This window comes from Coregonus clupeaformis, unplaced genomic scaffold (assembly GCF_020615455.1).
Source record: "Coregonus clupeaformis isolate EN_2021a unplaced genomic scaffold, ASM2061545v1 scaf0119, whole genome shotgun sequence".
Lineage (NCBI taxonomy): Eukaryota > Metazoa > Chordata > Actinopteri > Salmoniformes > Salmonidae > Coregonus > Coregonus clupeaformis.
This window is the reverse complement of record NW_025533574.1, coordinates 703,306-723,125: the sequence shown is the minus strand read 5'-3', so window position 1 is coordinate 723,125 and position 19,820 is coordinate 703,306. Positions and strand designations below refer to the sequence as shown.

The window sequence follows — 19,820 nt, the reverse complement described above, 5'->3', positions numbered from 1 at the left end:
TGTTAGTGGTGTAGCATCATGATCACATAGCATTGCATTACCCGATACACTGAAAAGACTTGCATATGGATTCCCAGTCAACATTTCAATCATTTATTGAGGTTGGCATAAATGAAAAAAATATAGTAAAATATAAAATGAGACATCTGTCCTTGTAGAGTTGAACGTCTACAACCCCAAAACCACCGTCACCCACTCTCCTCTGAGGGTTGTCTGAGACTGTCTATGGTAGGGTAACTAGAGAGAGACAGTCTGCATAGGATAAGGCCTACTGCTCTACAGACTATTGTATGATCAAAGAGGTTAACTCTAGTATTGTATAATAAAGGAGGTTAACTCTAGTATTGTATGATAAAGTAGGTTAACTCTAGTATTGTATGATAAAGTAGGTTAACTCTAGTATTGTACGATAAAAGAGGTTAACTCTAGTATTGTATAATAAAGGAGGTTAACTCTAGTATTGTATGATAAAGTAGGTTAACTCTAGTATTGTACGATAAAAGAGGTTAACTCTAGTATTGTACGATAAAAGAGGTTAACTCTAGTATTGTACGATAAAGGAGGTTAACTCTAGTATTGTACGATAAAAGAGGTTAACTCTAGTATTGTACGATAAAGGAGGTTAACTCTAGTATTGTACGATAAAAGAGGTTAACTCTAGTATTGTATAATAAAGGAGGTTAACTCTAGTATTGTATAATAAAGGAGGTTAACTCTAGTATTGTACGATAAAAGAGGTTAACTCTAGTATTGTATAATAAAGGAGGTTAACTCTAGTATTGTATAATAAAGGAGGTTAACTCTAGTATTGTATAATAAAGGAGGTTAACTCTAGTATTGTATAATAAAGGAGGTTAACTCTAGTATTGTATAATAAAGGAGGTTAACTCTAGTATTGTATAATAAAGGAGGTTAACTCTAGTATTGTATGATAAAGGAGGTTAACTCTAGTATTGTATAATAAAGGAGGTTAACTCTAGTATTGTACGATAAAGGAGGTTAACTCTAGTATTGTATAATAAAGGTCTACTCCACACAGCGCTTGGAACAAGCCTGTTGATCCTCTAGTCTGGGCCGTAAGCACACTGCAGCAGAGATGGAACCAGACTGAATACACACTTATCCCCCAGACTAGTGTTTGGGTTCTGATGCCCTTCTTAGGTCTGGATAGTCTGTAGTGCAGTAAGCGCGGTACATAACTGAGGCAAATAAAGAGCAAACACCCTGTAACCATTCACACATAGTGTAGACAGCACACCTGTACCCACTCTGACTAGTGTTAGTTCCATTAAGACTCATCAGAGAAGCAAAGAGAAAACATACCAGCATACGCACTTCACCACTCCACACAGAGACAATACACACACACACACACACACACACACACACACACACACACACACACACACACACACACACTACACATATATACATTCCCATCCACCAGACAGAGGGTTAAAATGACACGGAACAGACTCGCCACTCTGCCATGGCAACGGAGAGCATAGAGAACTGCTTACACAGGAACCAATGCATTATGGGAGCAGTACCAATAAAAACTGGAGCTACAACTCACAGACCAATACACATGTAGACCCAGATACACACACAGATACACGCCCAGATACACACACAGACACACACATACACACACACAGATACACACAGACACAGATACACACAGACACACACAGACACACACAGACACACACAGACACATACAGAGACACACAGGCGAGGTGTGTTCATTGCGCCTAAACATTTGTTTCATGTTCCTTTTGCCCTTTCTCTTTCCCTCTGTCTCTGTTGTTCCCTCTCTCGCTCTCTCTCTTCTTTGGCCAGTGGCAAAGACTGTGACGCCAGTGAAAAGGTCAGATGAGGAGTGAAGAGTGGCGGAGCGAAAGAGTGAGAAAGGCATGAGGTGAAAGAGAGGAAGAGAGAGAAAGACAAAAGGGATGGAGTGAAAAGAAACCAGGAGAGGGGAGTGGGGTTAAAGCAAGAAGGATGAGTGGATGGAAAGCAGAAGGGAGACAGAGGGATGGGCTGGAAGTGGAGAATAGAGATGGAGAGAGAGGGGGGGAAGGAGAGACAAAAAGGAGTTGAAAGATGAGATAGAGACAGGACAGGGTCGGGTGGAAGAGAGGGACAGGGGTAGAGAGAGGGGGATGAGGTAAATGAGAGGAGCGATAGCGACAGATGGCTGGAGGGAGGCTGGTATGGTTGCCGAGGATGCCTGTTGTCACGCTGGAGTCAAACTGCCCCGACGGATGTCACCACTCGTCCTGTCACCCCAGCTCTCTACCTCTCCCTCTCCTCTTCTTTCTCTCTCTCTTCCTCTGCCCGTCCCTCCCCTCTCTCTCTCCCTCTCTTATTCACCCTAACTCTCTCCCTTTTCATCTCTTTGTGTTTATATGTGTCTCTCTTCCTATACCTTTTTCCTCTCTGTTTGTGCTGTATTAGATGTATTAGATGGAGTCAGTGGAAGATACTGGGCTTCACTAACCACTGGAATGAACTGAAGATAGACACCTGCTGTTTAAAGCTGATACAGACAGAGATCAACGCATAATCACACACACACAGAAAGCTATGAGCACACGCACACGCACACACACACACGTAGAGATATGAGCACACACACACACGTAGAGATATGAGCACACACACACACAAAGAGCTATGAGCACACACACACACACACACACACACACATAGAGATATGAGCACACACACACACTCACTCACAAACACAGAGACGTACACATGCACGCACATGCAACACACCCACATGCTTGCATGCACTCACACACGCACACACTCACACACACACACTCTCACACACACACATACACACACAAACACACACAATAGCACAGTGTTTAGCTTGTCTCCATGGAGGCACCTCGTCTGATCCCGTTGCTGTGGCAACGCGGCCAGGCTTGTCTTAAGGAATTCTCCCGGTTCCTCTGTAGCTAGCACTACCACATCACTGAACTACCACTCTCACTACGGCTAGACTCCCTCCGCAGTGTGTGTGTGTGTGCGCGCACGCATGTTTGTTTGTGTATGCAGATGTACAGTTGAAGTCGGAAGTTTACATACACTTAGGTTGGAGTCATTAAAACTTGTTTTTCAACCACTCCACAAATTTCTTGTTAACAAACTATAGTTTTGGCAAGTCGGTTAGGACATCTACTTTGTGCATGACACAAGTAATTTTTCCAACAATTGTTTGTTGGATGTTTAGCCTTTTGAACTTCACGTTACGTTGCTTTTGTTGTTTTGTCGGTGTTTAATATAATAAACAACTATGTACGCATACCACGCTGCACCTTGGTCCAATCCTTTACTCAACGAACGTGACATTTACAGACAGATTATTTCACTTATAATTCACTGTATCACAATTCCAGTGGATCAGAAGTTTACATACACTAAGTTGACTGTGCCTTTAAACAGCTTGGAAAATTCCAGAAAATGATGTCATGGCTTTAGAAGCTTCTGATAGGCTAATTGACATCATTTGAGTCAATTGGAGGTGTACCTGTGGATGTATTTCAAGGCCTATCTTCAAACTCAGTGCCTCTTTGCTTGACATCATGGGAAAATCTAAAGAAATCAGCCAAGACCTCAGAAAAAAATTTGTATACCTCCATAAGTCTGGTTCATCCTTGGGAGCAATTTCCCAATGCCTGAAGGTACCACGTTCATCTGTAGAAACAATAGTACGCAAGTATAAACATCATGGGACCACGCAGCTGTCATATCGCTCAGGAAGGAGACGCGTTCTGTCTCCTAGAGATGAACGTACTTTGGTGTGAAAAGTGCAAATCAATCCCAGAACGACAGCAAAAGACCTTGTGAAGATGTTGGAGGTACAAAAGTATCTATATCCACAGTAAAACGAGTCCTATATCGACATAACCTGAAAGGCTGCTCAGCAAGGAAGAAGCCACTGCTCCAAAACCGCCATAAAAAAGCCAGACTACGGTTAGCAACTGCACATGGGGACAAAGATCGTACTTTTTGGAGAAATGTCCTCTGGTCTGATTAAACAAAAATAGACCTGTTTGGCCATAATGATCATCGTTATGTTTGGAGGAAAAAGGGGGTGCTTGCAAGCCGCAGAACACCATCCCAACCGTGAAGCACGGGGGTGGCAGCATCATGCTGTGGGGGTGCTTTGCTGCAGGAGGGACTGGTGCACTTCACAATATAGATGGCATCATAAGGAAGGACAATTATGTGGATATATTGAAGCAACATCTCAAGACATCAGTCAGGAAGTTCAAGCTTGGTCGCAAATGGGTCTTCCAAATGGACAATGACCCCAAGCATACTTCCAAAGTTGTGGCAAAATGGCTTAAGGACAACAAAGTCAAGGTATTGGAGTGGCCATCACAAAGCCCTGTGTGGGCAGAACTGATAAAGCGTGTGTGAGCAAGGATGCCTACAAACCTGACTCAGTTAGACCAGCTCTGTCAGGAGGAATGGGCCAAAATTCACCCAACTTATTGTGGGAAGCTTGTGGAAGGCTACCCGAAACGTTTGACCCAAGTTAAACAATTTAAAGGCAATGCTACCAAATACTAATTGAGTGTATGTAAAATTCTGAACCACTGGGAATGTGATGAAAGTAATAAAAGCTGAAATAAATAATTATCTCTACTATTATTCTGACATTTCACATTCTTAAAATAAAGTGGTGATCCTAACCGACCTAAGACAGGGAATTTTTACTAGGATTACATTTCAGGAATTGTGAAAAACTGAGTTTAAATGTATTTAGCTAAGGTGTATGTAAACTTCCGACTTAATAATAATATGCCATTTAGCAGACGCTTCTATCCAAAGCGACTTACAGTCATGTGTGCATAAATGTTTTGTGTATGGGTGGTCCCGGGGATCGAACCCACTACCCTGGTGTTACAAGCGCCGTGCTCTACCAGCTGAGCTACAGAGGACCACGACTGTATATGAAAAAATCATGGATGTATATTGATGCCCAGATGTCTCTGGAGGTACATTTTTATTTATAAATGGTGTGTGTGTGTGTGTGTGTGCATGGTCGCGGGAAGATGTTTTTTTTGTATTACTTTGTAATTATTTACAAATGTATATCTTTTTTTCCAGGGGGTGCTGCAGCACTCTCAGGACCCCTACTTCCCGTGTGTGTGTGTGTGTGTGCTCATATCTCTGTGTGTGTGTGTGTGTGTGTCCCTGTGACCATCCGGCATTAAAGTGTTAATTTATTTCTATTCCTGTACCTTATTCCTAATCCCTCTCTAAGTGCATCTCCTCACTGACCCTAATAGGTACACAAACACATAAAAAGACATACAAACACACAAACCACAAACACACATACGACTAATAAAACTTGAAACATCACATATGTGGAGTTCCACCTCTAGGGGCCTTTCTAATCTCTATCCCCATTGTCCATTAGTGGCCATTATAGGGTGTGAGGACAGCAGTGCTTCCTCTCCCCTACACCCTCTTCCCTCTTCTCTACACCCTCTCCCCTACACCCTCTCCCCTCTCCTCTACACCCTCTCCCCTCTCCCCTACACCCTCTCATTTCTCCCCTCTCCTCTACACCCTCTCCCCTACACCCTCTCCTTTCTCACCTCTCCTCTACACCCTCTCCCCTCTCCTCTAAACTCTCTCTCCTCTCCCCTCTCTCCTCTACACCCTCTCTCCTCTCCCCTCTCCCATCTCCTCTACACCCTCTCCCCTCTCCCTCTCCCCTCTCCCCTCTCCCTCTCCCCTCTCCCTCTCCCCTCTCCCTCTCCCTCTCCCTCTCCCCTCTCCCCTCTCCTCTCCCTCTCCCTCTCCCCTCTCCCTCTCCCCCTCCTCTCCTCTACACCCTCTCTCCTCTCCCCTCTCCCATCTCCTCTACACCCTCTCCCCTCTCCCCTCTCTCCCTCTCCCCTCCCCTCTCCCTCTCTCCTCTCCCCCTCTCCCTCTCCCCTCTCCCCTCTCCCCTCTCCCCCTCTCTCCCCCCCCTCTCCCCTCTCCCTCTCCCCTCTCCCCTCTCCCCTCTCCCTCTCCCTCTCCCCTCTCTCCTCTCCCCTCTCCCCTCTCCTCTACACCCTCTCCCCTACACCCTCTTCCCTCTCCTCGACACCCTCTCCTCTACCCACTCTCCTTTCTCCCCTCTCCTCTACACCCTCTCCCCTCTCCTCTACACCCTCTCTCCTCTACACCCTCTCCCCTCTCTCCTCTACACCCTATCCCCTCTCTCCTCTACACCCTCTCCCCTCTCTCCTCTACACCCTATCCCCTCTCTCCTCTACACCCTCTCCCCTCTCTCCTCTACACCCTCTCCCCTCTCTCCTCTACACCCTATCCCCTCTCTCCTCTACACCCTCTCCCCTCTCTCCTCTACACCCTCTCCCCTCTCCCCTCTCCTCTACACCCTATCCCCTCTCCCCTCTCCCCTCTCTCCTCTACACTCTCTATCATGTCCTCTCCATGTTTCTCAGAAGCACACTTTTTCTTTCTCCTTCTGTCCTTCCCCAGAAAAGAGAGGGACTGAGGTCATATCTGTTACCACGTTTTCAGTTTATTTCTCTCAATTCTGCAGTACTACGATGAGTTAATGTGCAGAGTTTACATTGTATTTTTGTGCACTGTAACTTTGCTCTGTGTGTACAGTGTACGTCATTGCCAAGTGATGGTAGTATCCATCTAGGCCATATTGATACCCATACAAGCTATTGAAGTGAATACGGAGTCTCAATTTGAGACAAGTCTAGTTGAATATTGTGACAGTCATTTTTTTGTATATCCATTATTCAAAATGGGTTACTTTTGGATTTGTAATTTTTGTATTATTTTTCTTTTGAGCAAAGGATGCATTTATTTTTGGTAAACTCGAAAATACTGTACTCAATCTCTCTGTATTCAGATGAAGCCTTAACAAGAAAAGGCCAAACATTGGTTGGAAGCTATATCTTCTGAGGCAAAGTGGGAGTGAACAAAGTACAACTCACATTTGCTGAGGCAAGCAGACTAGCAGCAACTTATCTTAGACCCCACCACCACTGCAGTTTCAGTTAGGCTTTAAAGATGGGTATGTTTACTTGTTACTGTATAGCTACAGAGCACATGGAGGTTGTGGGGTCTGTAGAAAAGAGAGAGGGAGAGAGTTGGAGGGACTTGGTAAAAAGATACACAGGAAGAAAATGCCCTCTTGATTTCTGGAAATATCTCATGGAAGTATCAAAGAACTACTCTTGTTCTAATTAATGTTATTTAAGATGTTGAATAGGGCTCTAATAATGTAATATTGTCCATATTGTACATTCACAAAGCATGTGACTCACTTTCCTAGCATATTATATGGTGTCATATTACATCATGTCATATCATCACATATCACGTTGCATTATCTGGTTCTCCCCCCATCCCCCACCTATCATATCACATTATCCTGTGATACACCAAATCACATATCTGCCATACCTTATAAATCCAACTACATGTATGCCTAAAGTTAAACCTTAGATGTGCTGTGTGTGTGTGTGTGTGTGTGTGTGTGTGTGTGTGTGTGTGTGTGTGTGTGTGTGTGTGTGTGTGTGTGTGTGTGTGTGTGTGTGTGTGTGTGTGACAGATGGTAGTGAGATGTGACAGGCACAGGCTGATGATGTCACACGTAAAGGCACTGTGTCGTATTGCCTCATGGTGAAGGAGACTGATTCTGCATGGTTTAGACATACAGCAAATAGTGCAAAACTTTTGACCAGGGCCCATAGGACTCTCTTTAAAAGTAGTGCACTATGGAGGGAATGGTGTGCCATTTGGGACACAGCCTAAGACTGCTATAGAGACTTGTAACTCTGGGCTGCTGGAAATATGTCATTTCTACAGGAGTGACAAAACTAATGAAAAAGCACTCAGCTAAAACATTTATTTCACAAATGCTGCAATTTAAAAAAGATAATAATTTTTGTCTGGTTTCTGGTGATTACACTAATTTTATTCTGCCAAGAAAATCTTTCAGAACGTCGGAAGAATGACAAGTGGTGAGAGAGGGTGGAAGAGAGAGAGAGGGAGGAAGAGAGATCCAATTCAGCTGGACTGGCCTAGCCGCCTCCCCTAATAATACCCCCCCACTACTGTATCCAGGATATGACCTAATAGCCTAGCCCATTTGGTTGTACGGTTGTGTGTGAGATACGGTTGTAGCCCAGGACACTGTAACTGTGGTGTCATCAAGGAGACACAGGGACACTCTATAGTTCAGTCATATTGATACAGGAGCAACACTGAAACACTATTCTGAGTCCAGCTGAGAGTCCGGAGCCCCCGGCTAAGGCCAGCAAACTGAACTGGAAAGCTCACACCTCACACCTCAAAGACACTAGCCCAAAGGCCGGCAGATGGCGATATTGAGTCATTTCATCTTACCGCCCAAAGGGACTACATTCAGCCGGCTATACACTCGTATTTCCCGTGGACCTGTTTGTACCGAAAACATTCTCCATTCAGGCTGCAAACGTGTCGATTTCCTCCTTAAGATGATTTAATGGCGAGAAGGTTGAAAAAAACTGGAAAATATACGTACTTTCTTTATGAAATCCCATTTTCCTCCACCGTGCTATGGTGGCTAATGCTACTTCCTGACATTGCATACATTGTTCGAACCAAGGGTAAACAACAGACTGTTGCAACCTGATTGGCTGAACGCGATACGCAACATCCGGGACTAGAATTTACTCACTCTAGCATGGTGGTGGAAAATGGTGTTTCATAAAGTGCCTTAGGAAAGTATTCGGACCCCTTGACTTTTTCCACATTTTGTTACATTACAGCTTTATTCTAAAATTGATTAAAATATATATATATTGTCAGCAATCTACACACAATACCCAATAATGACAAAGTGAAAACAGGTTGTATTTTTTTTGTGCAAAAAATCGTATTTACATAAGTATTCAGACCCTTTGCTATGAGACTCAAAATTGAGCTCAGGTGCATCCTGTTTCCATTGATCATCCTTGATGTTTCTACAACTTCATTGGAGTCCACCTGTGGTAAATTCAATTGATTGGACATGATTTGGAAAGGCACACACCTGTCTATATAAGGTCCCCCAGTTGACAGTGCATTTCAGAGCAAAACCAAGCCATGAAGTCGAAGGAATTGTCTGTAGAGCTCCGAGACAGGATTGTGTCGAGGCACAGATTTGGGAAAGGTACCAAAACATTTCTGCAGCATTGAAGGTCCCAAAGAACACAGTGGCCTTAATCATTCTTAAATGGAAGAAGTTTGGAACCACCAAGACTCTTCCTAGAGCTGGCCTTCTGGCCAAACTGAGCAATCGGGGGAGAAGGGCCTTGGTCAGGGAGGTGACCAAGAACCTGATGGTCACTCTGACAGAGCTCTAGAGTTCCTCTGTGGAGATGGGAGAACCTTCCAGAAGGACAACCATCTCTGCAGCACTCCACCAATCAGGCCTTTATGGTAGAGTGGCCAGACGGAAGCCACTCCTCAGTAAAAGGCACATGACAGCCCGCTTGGAGTTTGCAAAAAGGCACCCAAAGACTCTCAGACCATGAGAAACAAGATTCTCTGGTCTGATGAAACCAAGATTGAACTCTTTGGCCTGAATGCCAAGCATCACGTCTGGAGCAAACCTGGCATCATCCCTACGGTGAAGCATGGTGGTGGCAGCATCATGCTGTGGGGATGTTTTTCAGCGGCAGGGACTGGGAGACTAGTCAGGATTGAGGCAAAGATGAACGGAGCAAAGTACAGAGAGATCCTTGATGAAAACCTGCTCTAGAGCGCTCAGGACCTCAGACTGGGGCGAAGGTTCACCTTCCAACAGAACAACGACCCTAAGCACACAGCCAAGACAACACAGGACTGGCTTCGGGACAAGTCTTTAAATGTCCTTGAGTGGCCCAGCCAGAGCCCGGACATGAACCCGATCGAACATCTCTGGAGAGACCTGAAAATAGCTGTGCAGCAACGCTCCCCATCCAACCTGACAGAGGTTTAGAGGATCTGCAGAGAAGAATGGGAGAAACTCCCCAAATACAGGTGTGCCAAGCTTGTAGCATCATACCATATGTGAATTGATTGCCCCCCATTTATCCTCAGAGTTCGTACTGCTTGGTGACCTAAATTGGGATATGCTTAACACCCCGGCCATCCTACAATCCAAACTAGATGCCCTCAATCTCACACAAATTATCAACGAACCTACCTGGTACAACCCTAAATCCGTAAACATGGGTACCCTCATAGATATCATCCTGACTAACTTACCCTCTAAATACACCTCCGCTGTCTTCAACCAGGATCTCAGCGATCACTGCCTTATTGCCTGCGTCCGTAACGGGTCCGCGGTCAAACGACCACCCCTCATCACTGTCAAACGCTCCTAAAACACTTTAGCGAGCAGGCCTTCCTAATTGACCTGGCCCAGGTATCCTGGATGGATATAGATCTCATTCCGTCAGTAGAGGATGCCTGGTTGTTCTTTAAAAGTAATTTCCTCTCAATCCTAAATAAACATGCCCCCCCGCATCTCCTTCACACAAATTCAGACAGCTGATGTTCTGAAAGAGCTGCAAAATCTGGACCCCTACAAATCAGCTGGGCTAGACAATCTGGACCCTTTCTGTCTAAAACTAGCCGCCGAAATTGTCGCAACCCCTATTACTAGCCTATTCAACCTCTCTTTCATAACGTCTGAGATCCCCAGAGATTGGAAAGCTGCCGCGGTCATCCCCCTCTTCAAAGGGGGTGACACTCTAGATCCAAACTGTTACAGACCTATATCCATCCTGCCCTGCCTTTCGAAAGTATTTGAAAGCCAAGTTAACAAACAGATCACCGACCATTTCGAATCCCACCGTACCTTCTCTGCTATGCAATCCGGTTTCCGAGCTGGTCATGGGTGCACTTCAGCCACGCTCAAGGTCCTAAACGATATTATAACCGCGATCGATAATAGACAGTACTGTGCAACCATCTTCATCGACCTGGCCAAGGCTTTCGACACTGTCAACCACCGCATTCTTATTGGCAGACTAAATAGCCTTGGTTTCTCAAATGACTGCCTCGCCTGGTTCACCAACTACTTCTCAGATAGAGTTCAATGTGTCAAATCGGAGGGCCTGTTGTCTGGACCTATGGCAGTCTCTATGGGGGTGCCACAGGGTTCAATTCTTGGGCCGACTCTTTTCTCTGTGTATATCAATGATGTCGCTCTTGCTGCTGGTGACTCTCAGATCCACCTCTACGCAGACGACACCATTTTGTATACATCTGGCCCTTCATTGGACACTGTGTTAACAAACCTCCAAACGAGCTTCAATGCCATACAACACTCCTTCAGTAGCCTCCAACTGCTCTTAAACACTAGTAAAACTAAATGCATGCTCTTCAATCGAACGCTGCTGGCACCCGCCCACCCGACTAGAATCACTACTCTCGACGGGTCTGACCTAGAGTATGTGGACAACTACAAATACCTAGGTGTCTGGTTAGACTGTAAACTCTCCTTCCAGACTCACATTAAGAATCTCCAATCCAAAGTTAAATCTAGAATTGGCTTCCTATTCCGCAACAAAGCCTCCTTCACTCATGCTGCCAAACATGCCCTCGTAAAACTGACTATCCTACCGATCCTTGACTTCGGCGATGTCATTTACAAAATAGCCTCCAACACTCTACTCAGCAAATTGGATGTAGTCTATCACAGTGCCATCCGTTTTGTCTCCAAAGCCCCATACACTACCCACCACTGTGACCTGTACGCTCTTGTTGGCTGGTCCTCACTACATGTTCGTCGTCAAACCCACTGGCTCCAGGCCATCTATAAATCACTGCTAGGCAAATCCCCGCCTTATCTTAGCTCATTGGTCACCATAGCAGCACCCACCCGTAGTCTGCGCTCCAGCAGGTATATCTCACTGGTCATCCCCAAAGCCAACACCTCCTTTGGCCGCCATTCCTTCCAGTTCTCTGCTGCCAATGACTGGAACGAATTGCAAAAATCTCTGAAGCTGGAGACTCTTATCTCCCTCACTAACTTTAAGCATCAGTTGTCAGAGCACCTTACCGATCACTGCACCTGTACACAGCCCATCTGAAATTAGCTTACCCAACTACCTCATCCCTATATTGTTATTTATTTTGCTCTTTTGCACCCCAGTATCTCTATTTGCACATCATCTCTTGCACATCTAGCATTCCAGTGTTAATACTAATTGTAATTATTTTTGCACTATAGCCTATTTATTGCCTTACCTCCATAACTTGCTACATTTGCACACACTGTATATATATTTTCTGTAGTCTTTTTTTTTACTTTATGTTTTTTTTACCCCATATGTAACTCTGTGTTGTTGTTTTTATCGCACTACTTTGCTTTATCTTGGCCAGGTCGCAGTTGTAAATGAGAACTTGTTCTCAACTGGCTTACCTGGCTAAATAAAGGTAAAAATTACAAATTAAAAATACCCAAGAAGACTCAAGGCTGTAATCGCTGCCAAAGGTGCTTCAACAAAGTACTGAGTAAATGGTATATTTCAGTTTTTTATTTTGAATAAATGAGCAAAAAGTTTTTAAATAATTGTTTGCTTTCTCATTATGGGATATTGTGTGTACATTGATGAGGGAAAAAACGATTTAATCAATTTTAGAATAAGGCTGTAACCTACAAAATGTGGAAAAGGTCAAAGGGTCTGAATACTTTCTGAAGGCACTGTATTTTCCCAATTTTTTATTTTATTTTTCCCCTTCTTTAAGTGCCTTCTCGCCATTAAATCAAGTTAAGGAGGAAAACAACGCCTTTGCAGCCGGCTATATGCGTGGAAAGGTGAAACGACTCAATACCGCCCTCTGTGTATATGGGTGTGTGAGAGTAGGAGATATATGTTAGATGTAGCCCCGTGTAGCTCAGTTGGTAGAGCATGGCGCTTGCAACGCCAGCGTTGTGGGTTCGTTTCCCACGGGGGGGCAGTATGAAAATGTATGCACTCACTAACTGTAAGACTCTCTGGCTGTCGTGTGATTGTGTGAGTTTGGGAGTGTGGGGGTATATACTATATGCTAGATGACGCTGTACATTGAGCACATGCCCATAGCTGTCTTGTGTGTGCATCAATGAGTGCATGCCTGACTGTGTGACTGAGCATGTGCGTTTGTGTGTATGTACGTGTTTCTCCATTGTGTCCAAACTAAGACTTTGTACCAGCTCTCCCAGATTTAAGCCTGCAGGCAGCTTCTCTGCCTCTCTGTGAGTGGTGTGTTTTCACTGCATAACACATTCATCAGCTATTAGGGCTGATTGATTCTGCACTGCCGCCTGTTTAGCACTTCTTAAGTATTTCTGTGTTGCCACTCAGGCAACCCTGTGCTCTGTCACGCTTTGGGAATGAACGGGGAGGAAGGAACACAGAGAGAGATGAAAAGAAATGGAGGGAGAGGGAGAGACATGCAGATAACTGGGGGAAAATTGGCATAGCAATAAAGAGAGAGAGATAGAGAGAGAGTAGAGGCGTAGAAAAATAAGGTAAGACGGAGTAAACTAGAGAGAGAGCAAGAGGGGGAGAGAGGAGTGAGGGAGGGGGAAAGATAGAGACAGGGTTGAGAGAGAGAGACAGACAGAGAGAGAGGCGCGTCAGAGAGAGACAGAGGGTCACAGAGAGAGAGACAGACAGCGAGAGAACGAGAGACAGACAGCGAGAGAAAGACAGACAGCGAGAGAAAGAGAGAGAGAGAGACAGGGAGACAGAGTCAGAGACAGAGACAGAGAGACAGACAGAGATAGTGTCTGAGTGCAGCTGGCTTTGATCCAGACAGTTTTGTTTTACATCCTCTCTTCCCTCCCTCCGGCACCAGTCTGTTAATCCCTTTCATTTACAGCACCACTCAGCATCACCCAGTGCAATGTGTGTTAATCTCTCCTTTTTGTAAAGCTCTACCTGTGCGTGTGTGTGTTTATCATACGATGAAAGCATCAGTATTTGTGTGTTTGTTTGTGTGTGTGTGTACGTGTACGTGTACGTGTACGTGCGCGTGCGTGTGTGTATGTGCCTATGTTTGCTTATTTGCCAGTATGATATGCTATTGCCTTTCAGTATGTGTGTGTACTGTCCCTTGTTGTCCACTGTGTTTCTTAACCCTTTGCTGTCCATACGTGGTTCGAGAGGATCAGTATCATGGTGATTCTGCTCAACTGTGTCACCCTGGGGATGTACCAGCCCTGTGAGAACATCGACTGCACTTCAGACCGCTGCCAGATACTACAGGTCAGTCTGTCTGTATGTCTGTCTCTGTCTGTCTGTCTGTCTATCTGTGTCTGCAGCTTTAGAGTGATGGGGGAAAGGAGCCCTCTCAACCGTATGATGGTGGAGATACATATATGTTGTCAATCATCAATCATTGAAACCTTTTCCAGAGTGGTGTATTTCTGTCATTCTCTTACCTTGGGCTCTCTGCTCTCTCATAACAAACACCATGTTGTGTCCTTTGTTGAATATTTATCATTGAACAGTTTGATTGATAAACATTCTAATTGAAAACTCATTGTGGAATGTGAACTTTATTGTGGATTACCAATGCAATCCTATGTCAAAATGTCACTTTGCAAAGTGTTAATGGCTCTGCAACAAACTACTTTGTAAAAAGGTGATAGGAAAATACAGTTTCAACACTGTATCGTTTGATGGATTGATTATAGTTTAATGTTGACAACATGCGGTGAAAAGTGAGAACCCATTCCCCACACCCCACACCAGCCTTTCTTTAGGCTCCCTGTGACACTGGTGTGACTGATGTAGTGACTGACAGTGGTGGAAAAAGTACCCAATTATCATACTTGAGTAAAAGTAAAGATACCTTAATAGAAAATGACTCAAGTAAAAGTGAAAGTCATCTAGTAAAATACTACTTGAGTGAAAGTCTAAAAGTATTTGGTTTTAAATATACTTAAGTATCAAAGTAAAAGTATAACTAATTTCCCATTCCTTATATTAAGTAAACCAGACGGCACGGTTTTCTTGTAAAAAAAAAAAAACGGATAGCCAGGGGCACACAGCAACACTCAGACATCATTTACAAACAAAGCATTTGTGTTTAGTGAGTCTGCCAGATCAGAGGCAGTAGGGATGACCAGGGATGTTCTCTTAACAAGTGCGTGAATGGGACCATTTTCCTGTACTGCTAAGCATTTGAAATGTAACGAGTACTTTTGTGTGTCAAGGAAAATTTATGGAGTAAAAAGTACATATTTTCTTTAGGAATGTAGTGAAGTAAAAGTTGTTAAAAATAGAAATATTAAAGTAAAGTACTGATACCCCAAAAACTACTTAAGTAGTACTGTAAAGTATTTGTACTTAAGTACTTTACACCACTGGTGACTGATGTAGTGACTGATGTAGTGACTGATGTAGTGACTGATGTAGTGACTGATGTAGTGACTGATGTAGTGACTGATATAGTGACTGCTGTAGTGACTGATATAGTGACTGCTGTAGTGACTGATATAGTGACTGATGTAGTGACTGATGTAGTGGCTGATATAGTGAACATTGCATTACATGTGCTGAGCGTTTGTTACAAAGTTCACGACACCGTCTGCACACACACACACACACACACACAAACACATACACACACAAACACAAACACACACAAACACAAACACACACACACACACCATGCAACATAGAGAATCTGAAAGGCTGCATGTGTGTGTGTCCTCTCCTGCTGTGTATTTCATGGCCCTGTTTGTAAAGGCTCACTCAAACCTCCCTGTTTTAACACACAGGAACCAAGGCCCCCGGCTGTAGCTCACTATGAATAAGATATGAAGCAGAACATTGTCAGGTTCTAAAGTATCCAATATGAATGTTAGATGTGCCAGTATCTGTAAGGACTGTTGTCAATACCCAGATGTCTCTGGATGTAGATTTTTATTTTGAAATGGGCTGTGTGTGTGTGTGTGTGTGTGTGTGTGTGTGTGTGTGTGTGTGTGTGTGTGTGTGTGTGTGTGTCTGTGCGTGTCTTAGCATGCAAGTGTGTGTGTGCCTGTGTTCGTGTCTGTGCCTGTTTTGTAAGTATCTGGGAGAAGAGAGGGCGGGTCGACAACACTCCTCTTTGGGGATCAGAAACGTTGGGATCTCGGCTAACTTATCCACAAAAACATGCATCAAAGGGCTCCCAAAATAAAACACACACACCCCAGACAGGCATCTTTAGTATTAAAACCCCCTAAGGTCGATGTCCACCCACCGTGAAAATCTAATTAGCATAATACAAACCCCCCCATCAAAATCTGTCAGTTTAAGCTAGATATATCTGTTTTTTTGCATTGGATGTGTCTCAATCCACTGCATCCGCCTATGTAACACTTCCGCATCTGCGATGAAAGGTGACAGAGCTAGAGCGGTGTTTGTCAGACCCTGAGACATCCAGAAAATCAGTCTTCTCTTAAAAACGTCTGTAGCGTCCGAACGGTTTGGCCTACAAACTATTATGACCCATCTATGGAAAGATGAATCTCACAAACACAATGTTTTGCTCTACGACTCCCACGAGTCTTGGAACTCGTCTGAAGTCGGTACAGCCGATCTGCCAACTTCTGTCACACTAATATGACCCCTCTGTAGAAAGGTGAGACTCTCGGTTATTTTGCTCTGGCATGCCCACAGGCCTCACAAGACTCGTCTGAATGTCCCTCGGTACCAGTAGAACAAAATTTATGGAAGTATAAATGGAGACTGTATAGTGCCAAAAATATGAGGTTAAATACATAATAAATAAATTAAACCTTTCGTGATCTGTCTTATATCTCTCAGATATAGGACAGACACTTCAGAACAAACTTCCTTTAGATTTTTTTTGGGGGACTATCTGTTGTTCCATGTAGTGAATCTGTTATTCAATGTGTTTGTATGGGCTATTAGCAGTAAGGCCGAAAATATATATTTTTGATGCTTCAAGGGGTCTTAAAATTCAAAATTAAATAGATTGAAATAACCACACAGACAGCCTCTGGCAAAGCAGGGAGAATGGGGGGAATCCAGAGACAATGGCAGATTATTGTGTTTATAAGATGACAATGAAGACAACCGAGTGTGAGTGCTATGCTATGCCCTCCGACGAACCATCAAACAGGCAAAGAGTCAATACAGGACTAAGATTGAATCGTACTACACTGGCTCTGACGCTCGTCGGATGTGGCAGGGCTTGAAAACTATTACAGACTACAAAGGGAAGCACAGCCGTGAGCTGCCCAGTGACACAAGCCTACCAGACGAGCTAAACCACTTCTATGCTCGCTTCGAGGCAAGCAACACTGAAGCATGCATGAGAGCACCAGCTGTTCCGGATGACTATGTGATCACGCTCTCCGTAGCCGATGTGAGTAAGACTTTTAAGCAGGTCAACATTCATAAGGCCGCAGGGCCAGACGGATTACCAGGATGTGTACTCCGAGCATGTGCTGACCAACTGGCAAGTGTCTTCACTGACATTTTCAACATGTCCCTGACTGAGTCTGTAATACCAACATGTTTCAAGCAGACCACCATAGTCCCCGTGCCCAAGGACTCTAAGATAACCTGCCTAAATGACTACCGACCCGTAGCACTGACGTCTGTAGCCATGAAGTGCTTTGAAAGGCTGGTCATGGCTCACATTAACAGCATTATCCCAGAAACCCTAGACCCACTCCAATTTGCATACCGCCCCAACAGATCCACAGATGATGCAATCTCTATTGCACTCCACACTGCCCTTTCCCACCTGGACAAGAGGAACACATACGTGAGAATGCTATTCATTGACTACAGCTCAGCATTCAACACCATAGTGCCCTCTAAGCTCATCACTAAGCTAAGGATCCTGGGACTAAACACCTCCCTCTGCAACTGGATCCTGGACTTCCTGACGGGCCGCCCCCCAGGTGGTAAGGGTAGGTAACAACACATCTGCCACACTGATCCTCAACACGGGGGCCCCTCAGGGGTGCGTGCTCAGTCCCCCTCCTGTACTCTCTGTTCACCCATGACTGCATGGCCAGGCACGACTCCAACACCATCATTAGGTTTGCCGACGACACAACAGTGGTAGGCCTGATCACCGACAACGATGAGACAGCCTATAGGGAGGAGGTCAGAGACCTGGCCGTGTGGTGCCAGGACAACAACCTCTCCCTCAACGTGACCAAGACAAAGGAGATGATTGTGGACTACAGGAAAAAAAAGAGGACTGAGCACGCCCCATTCACATCGACGGGGCTGTAGTGGAACAGGTTGAGAGCTTCAAGTTCCTTGGTGTCCACATCACCAACGAACTATCATGGTCCAAACACACCAAGACAGTCGTGAAGAGGGCACGACAAAGCCTATTCCCCCTCAGGAGACTGAAAAAGATTTGGCATGGGTCCTCAGATCCTCAAAATTTTTACAGCTGCACCATCGAGAGCATCCTGACTGGTTGCATCACCGCCTGGTATGGCAACTGCTTGGCCTCCGACCGCAAGGCACTACAGAGGGTAGTGCGTACGGCCCAGTACATCACTGGGGCCAAGCTTCCTGCCATCCAGGACCTCTATACCAGGCGGTGTCAGAGGAAGGCCCTCAAAATTGTCAAAGACTCCAGCCACCCTAGTCATAGACTGTTCTCTCTGCTACCGCACGACAAGCGGTACCGGAGTGCCAAGTCTAGGTCCAAAAGACTTCTCAACAGCTTCTACCCCCAAGCCATAAGACTCCTGAACAGCTAATCATGGCTACCCGGACTATTTGCACTGCCCCCCCACCCCATCCTTTTTACGCTGCTGCTACTCTGTTAATTATTTATGCATAGTTACTTTAACTCTACCCACATGTACATATTACCTCAACTACCTCAACTAGCCGGTGCCCCTGCACATTGACTCTGCACCGGTACCCCCCTGTATATATAGCCTCCCTACTGTTTTTTTATTTTACTTCTGCTCTTTTTTTCTCAACACTTTTTTGTTGTTGTTATTTTATTTTACTTTTTTATTAAGAAATAAATGCATTGTTGGTTAAGGGCTGTAAGTAAGCATTTCACGTTAATGTCTACACCTGTTGTATTCGGCGCGTGTGGCAAATAACATTTGATTTGATTTGATTTGATTTTAGTGTAAAAGCTGTTTGAAAATATTTTCAGCCTGTTTTGGTGGGATGGAGTCTTGGCCTTTCATGGTGACATCACCAGGCGGTGAATTAGTTAATAGACCAGTAAGAAAGAGTGTTCCAAACCTCTCTGCCAATAACAGCTCATTTTCAGTGTTCCTCCCCCCACTCCCAGAAAGTCCTAGCAAAATTATTGCCTGAGAAATTGCCATTTACTAAGAAGCTATTTTTATTTATTTTTGACAATTTTAATTGAAAACAATCAATTGTTACCCAGAAATGATTTGATATTAAGATAAAAACGGCTGTATTGGACCTTTAAAGCATAAGTAGGACACAAAGACATACAGTACATGCATACGCACGCATGCATGCACGCACACACATACATACACACACACACACACACACACACACAGACACAGACACTCACACACACAGTCAGTGACAGATGCAATCATGTCCCAGTCACTCTGTTAATTGATAATCATTAACATGTTCATTAAAGTAGTGTTTTGATCGAAGGTTGATGTTTTCATTTTTGTCCCATCTGCTAGGTGCGACAGAAAACAATCATAACCAATCAAGCCACTGTCGCTGGGTGGGACATTACAGCAGTGGTTTGGACTAGGGTCGTTTTAGTGTCAGAACACTATAACGTGTGTGTGTGTTGTTTTTTCTTTA

General features: G+C 44.5%; 1 protein-coding gene across 1 annotated transcript in view; it reads left to right on the top strand.

Annotated features, from left to right (window-relative positions):
* Positions 1 to 14,150: 14,150 nt before the first annotated feature.
* Positions 14,151 to 19,820, top strand: part of LOC121570754 (voltage-dependent T-type calcium channel subunit alpha-1I-like) — a gene marked incomplete at its 5' end in the record, with an annotated part of 123,821 nt that continues 118,151 nt past the window's right edge. Inside the window, one exon of the mRNA XM_045213516.1 lies at positions 14,151 to 14,276. Coding sequence (XP_045069451.1) covers positions 14,151 to 14,276 — 126 coding nt within the window. The remainder of the gene's footprint in view (positions 14,277 to 19,820) is intronic.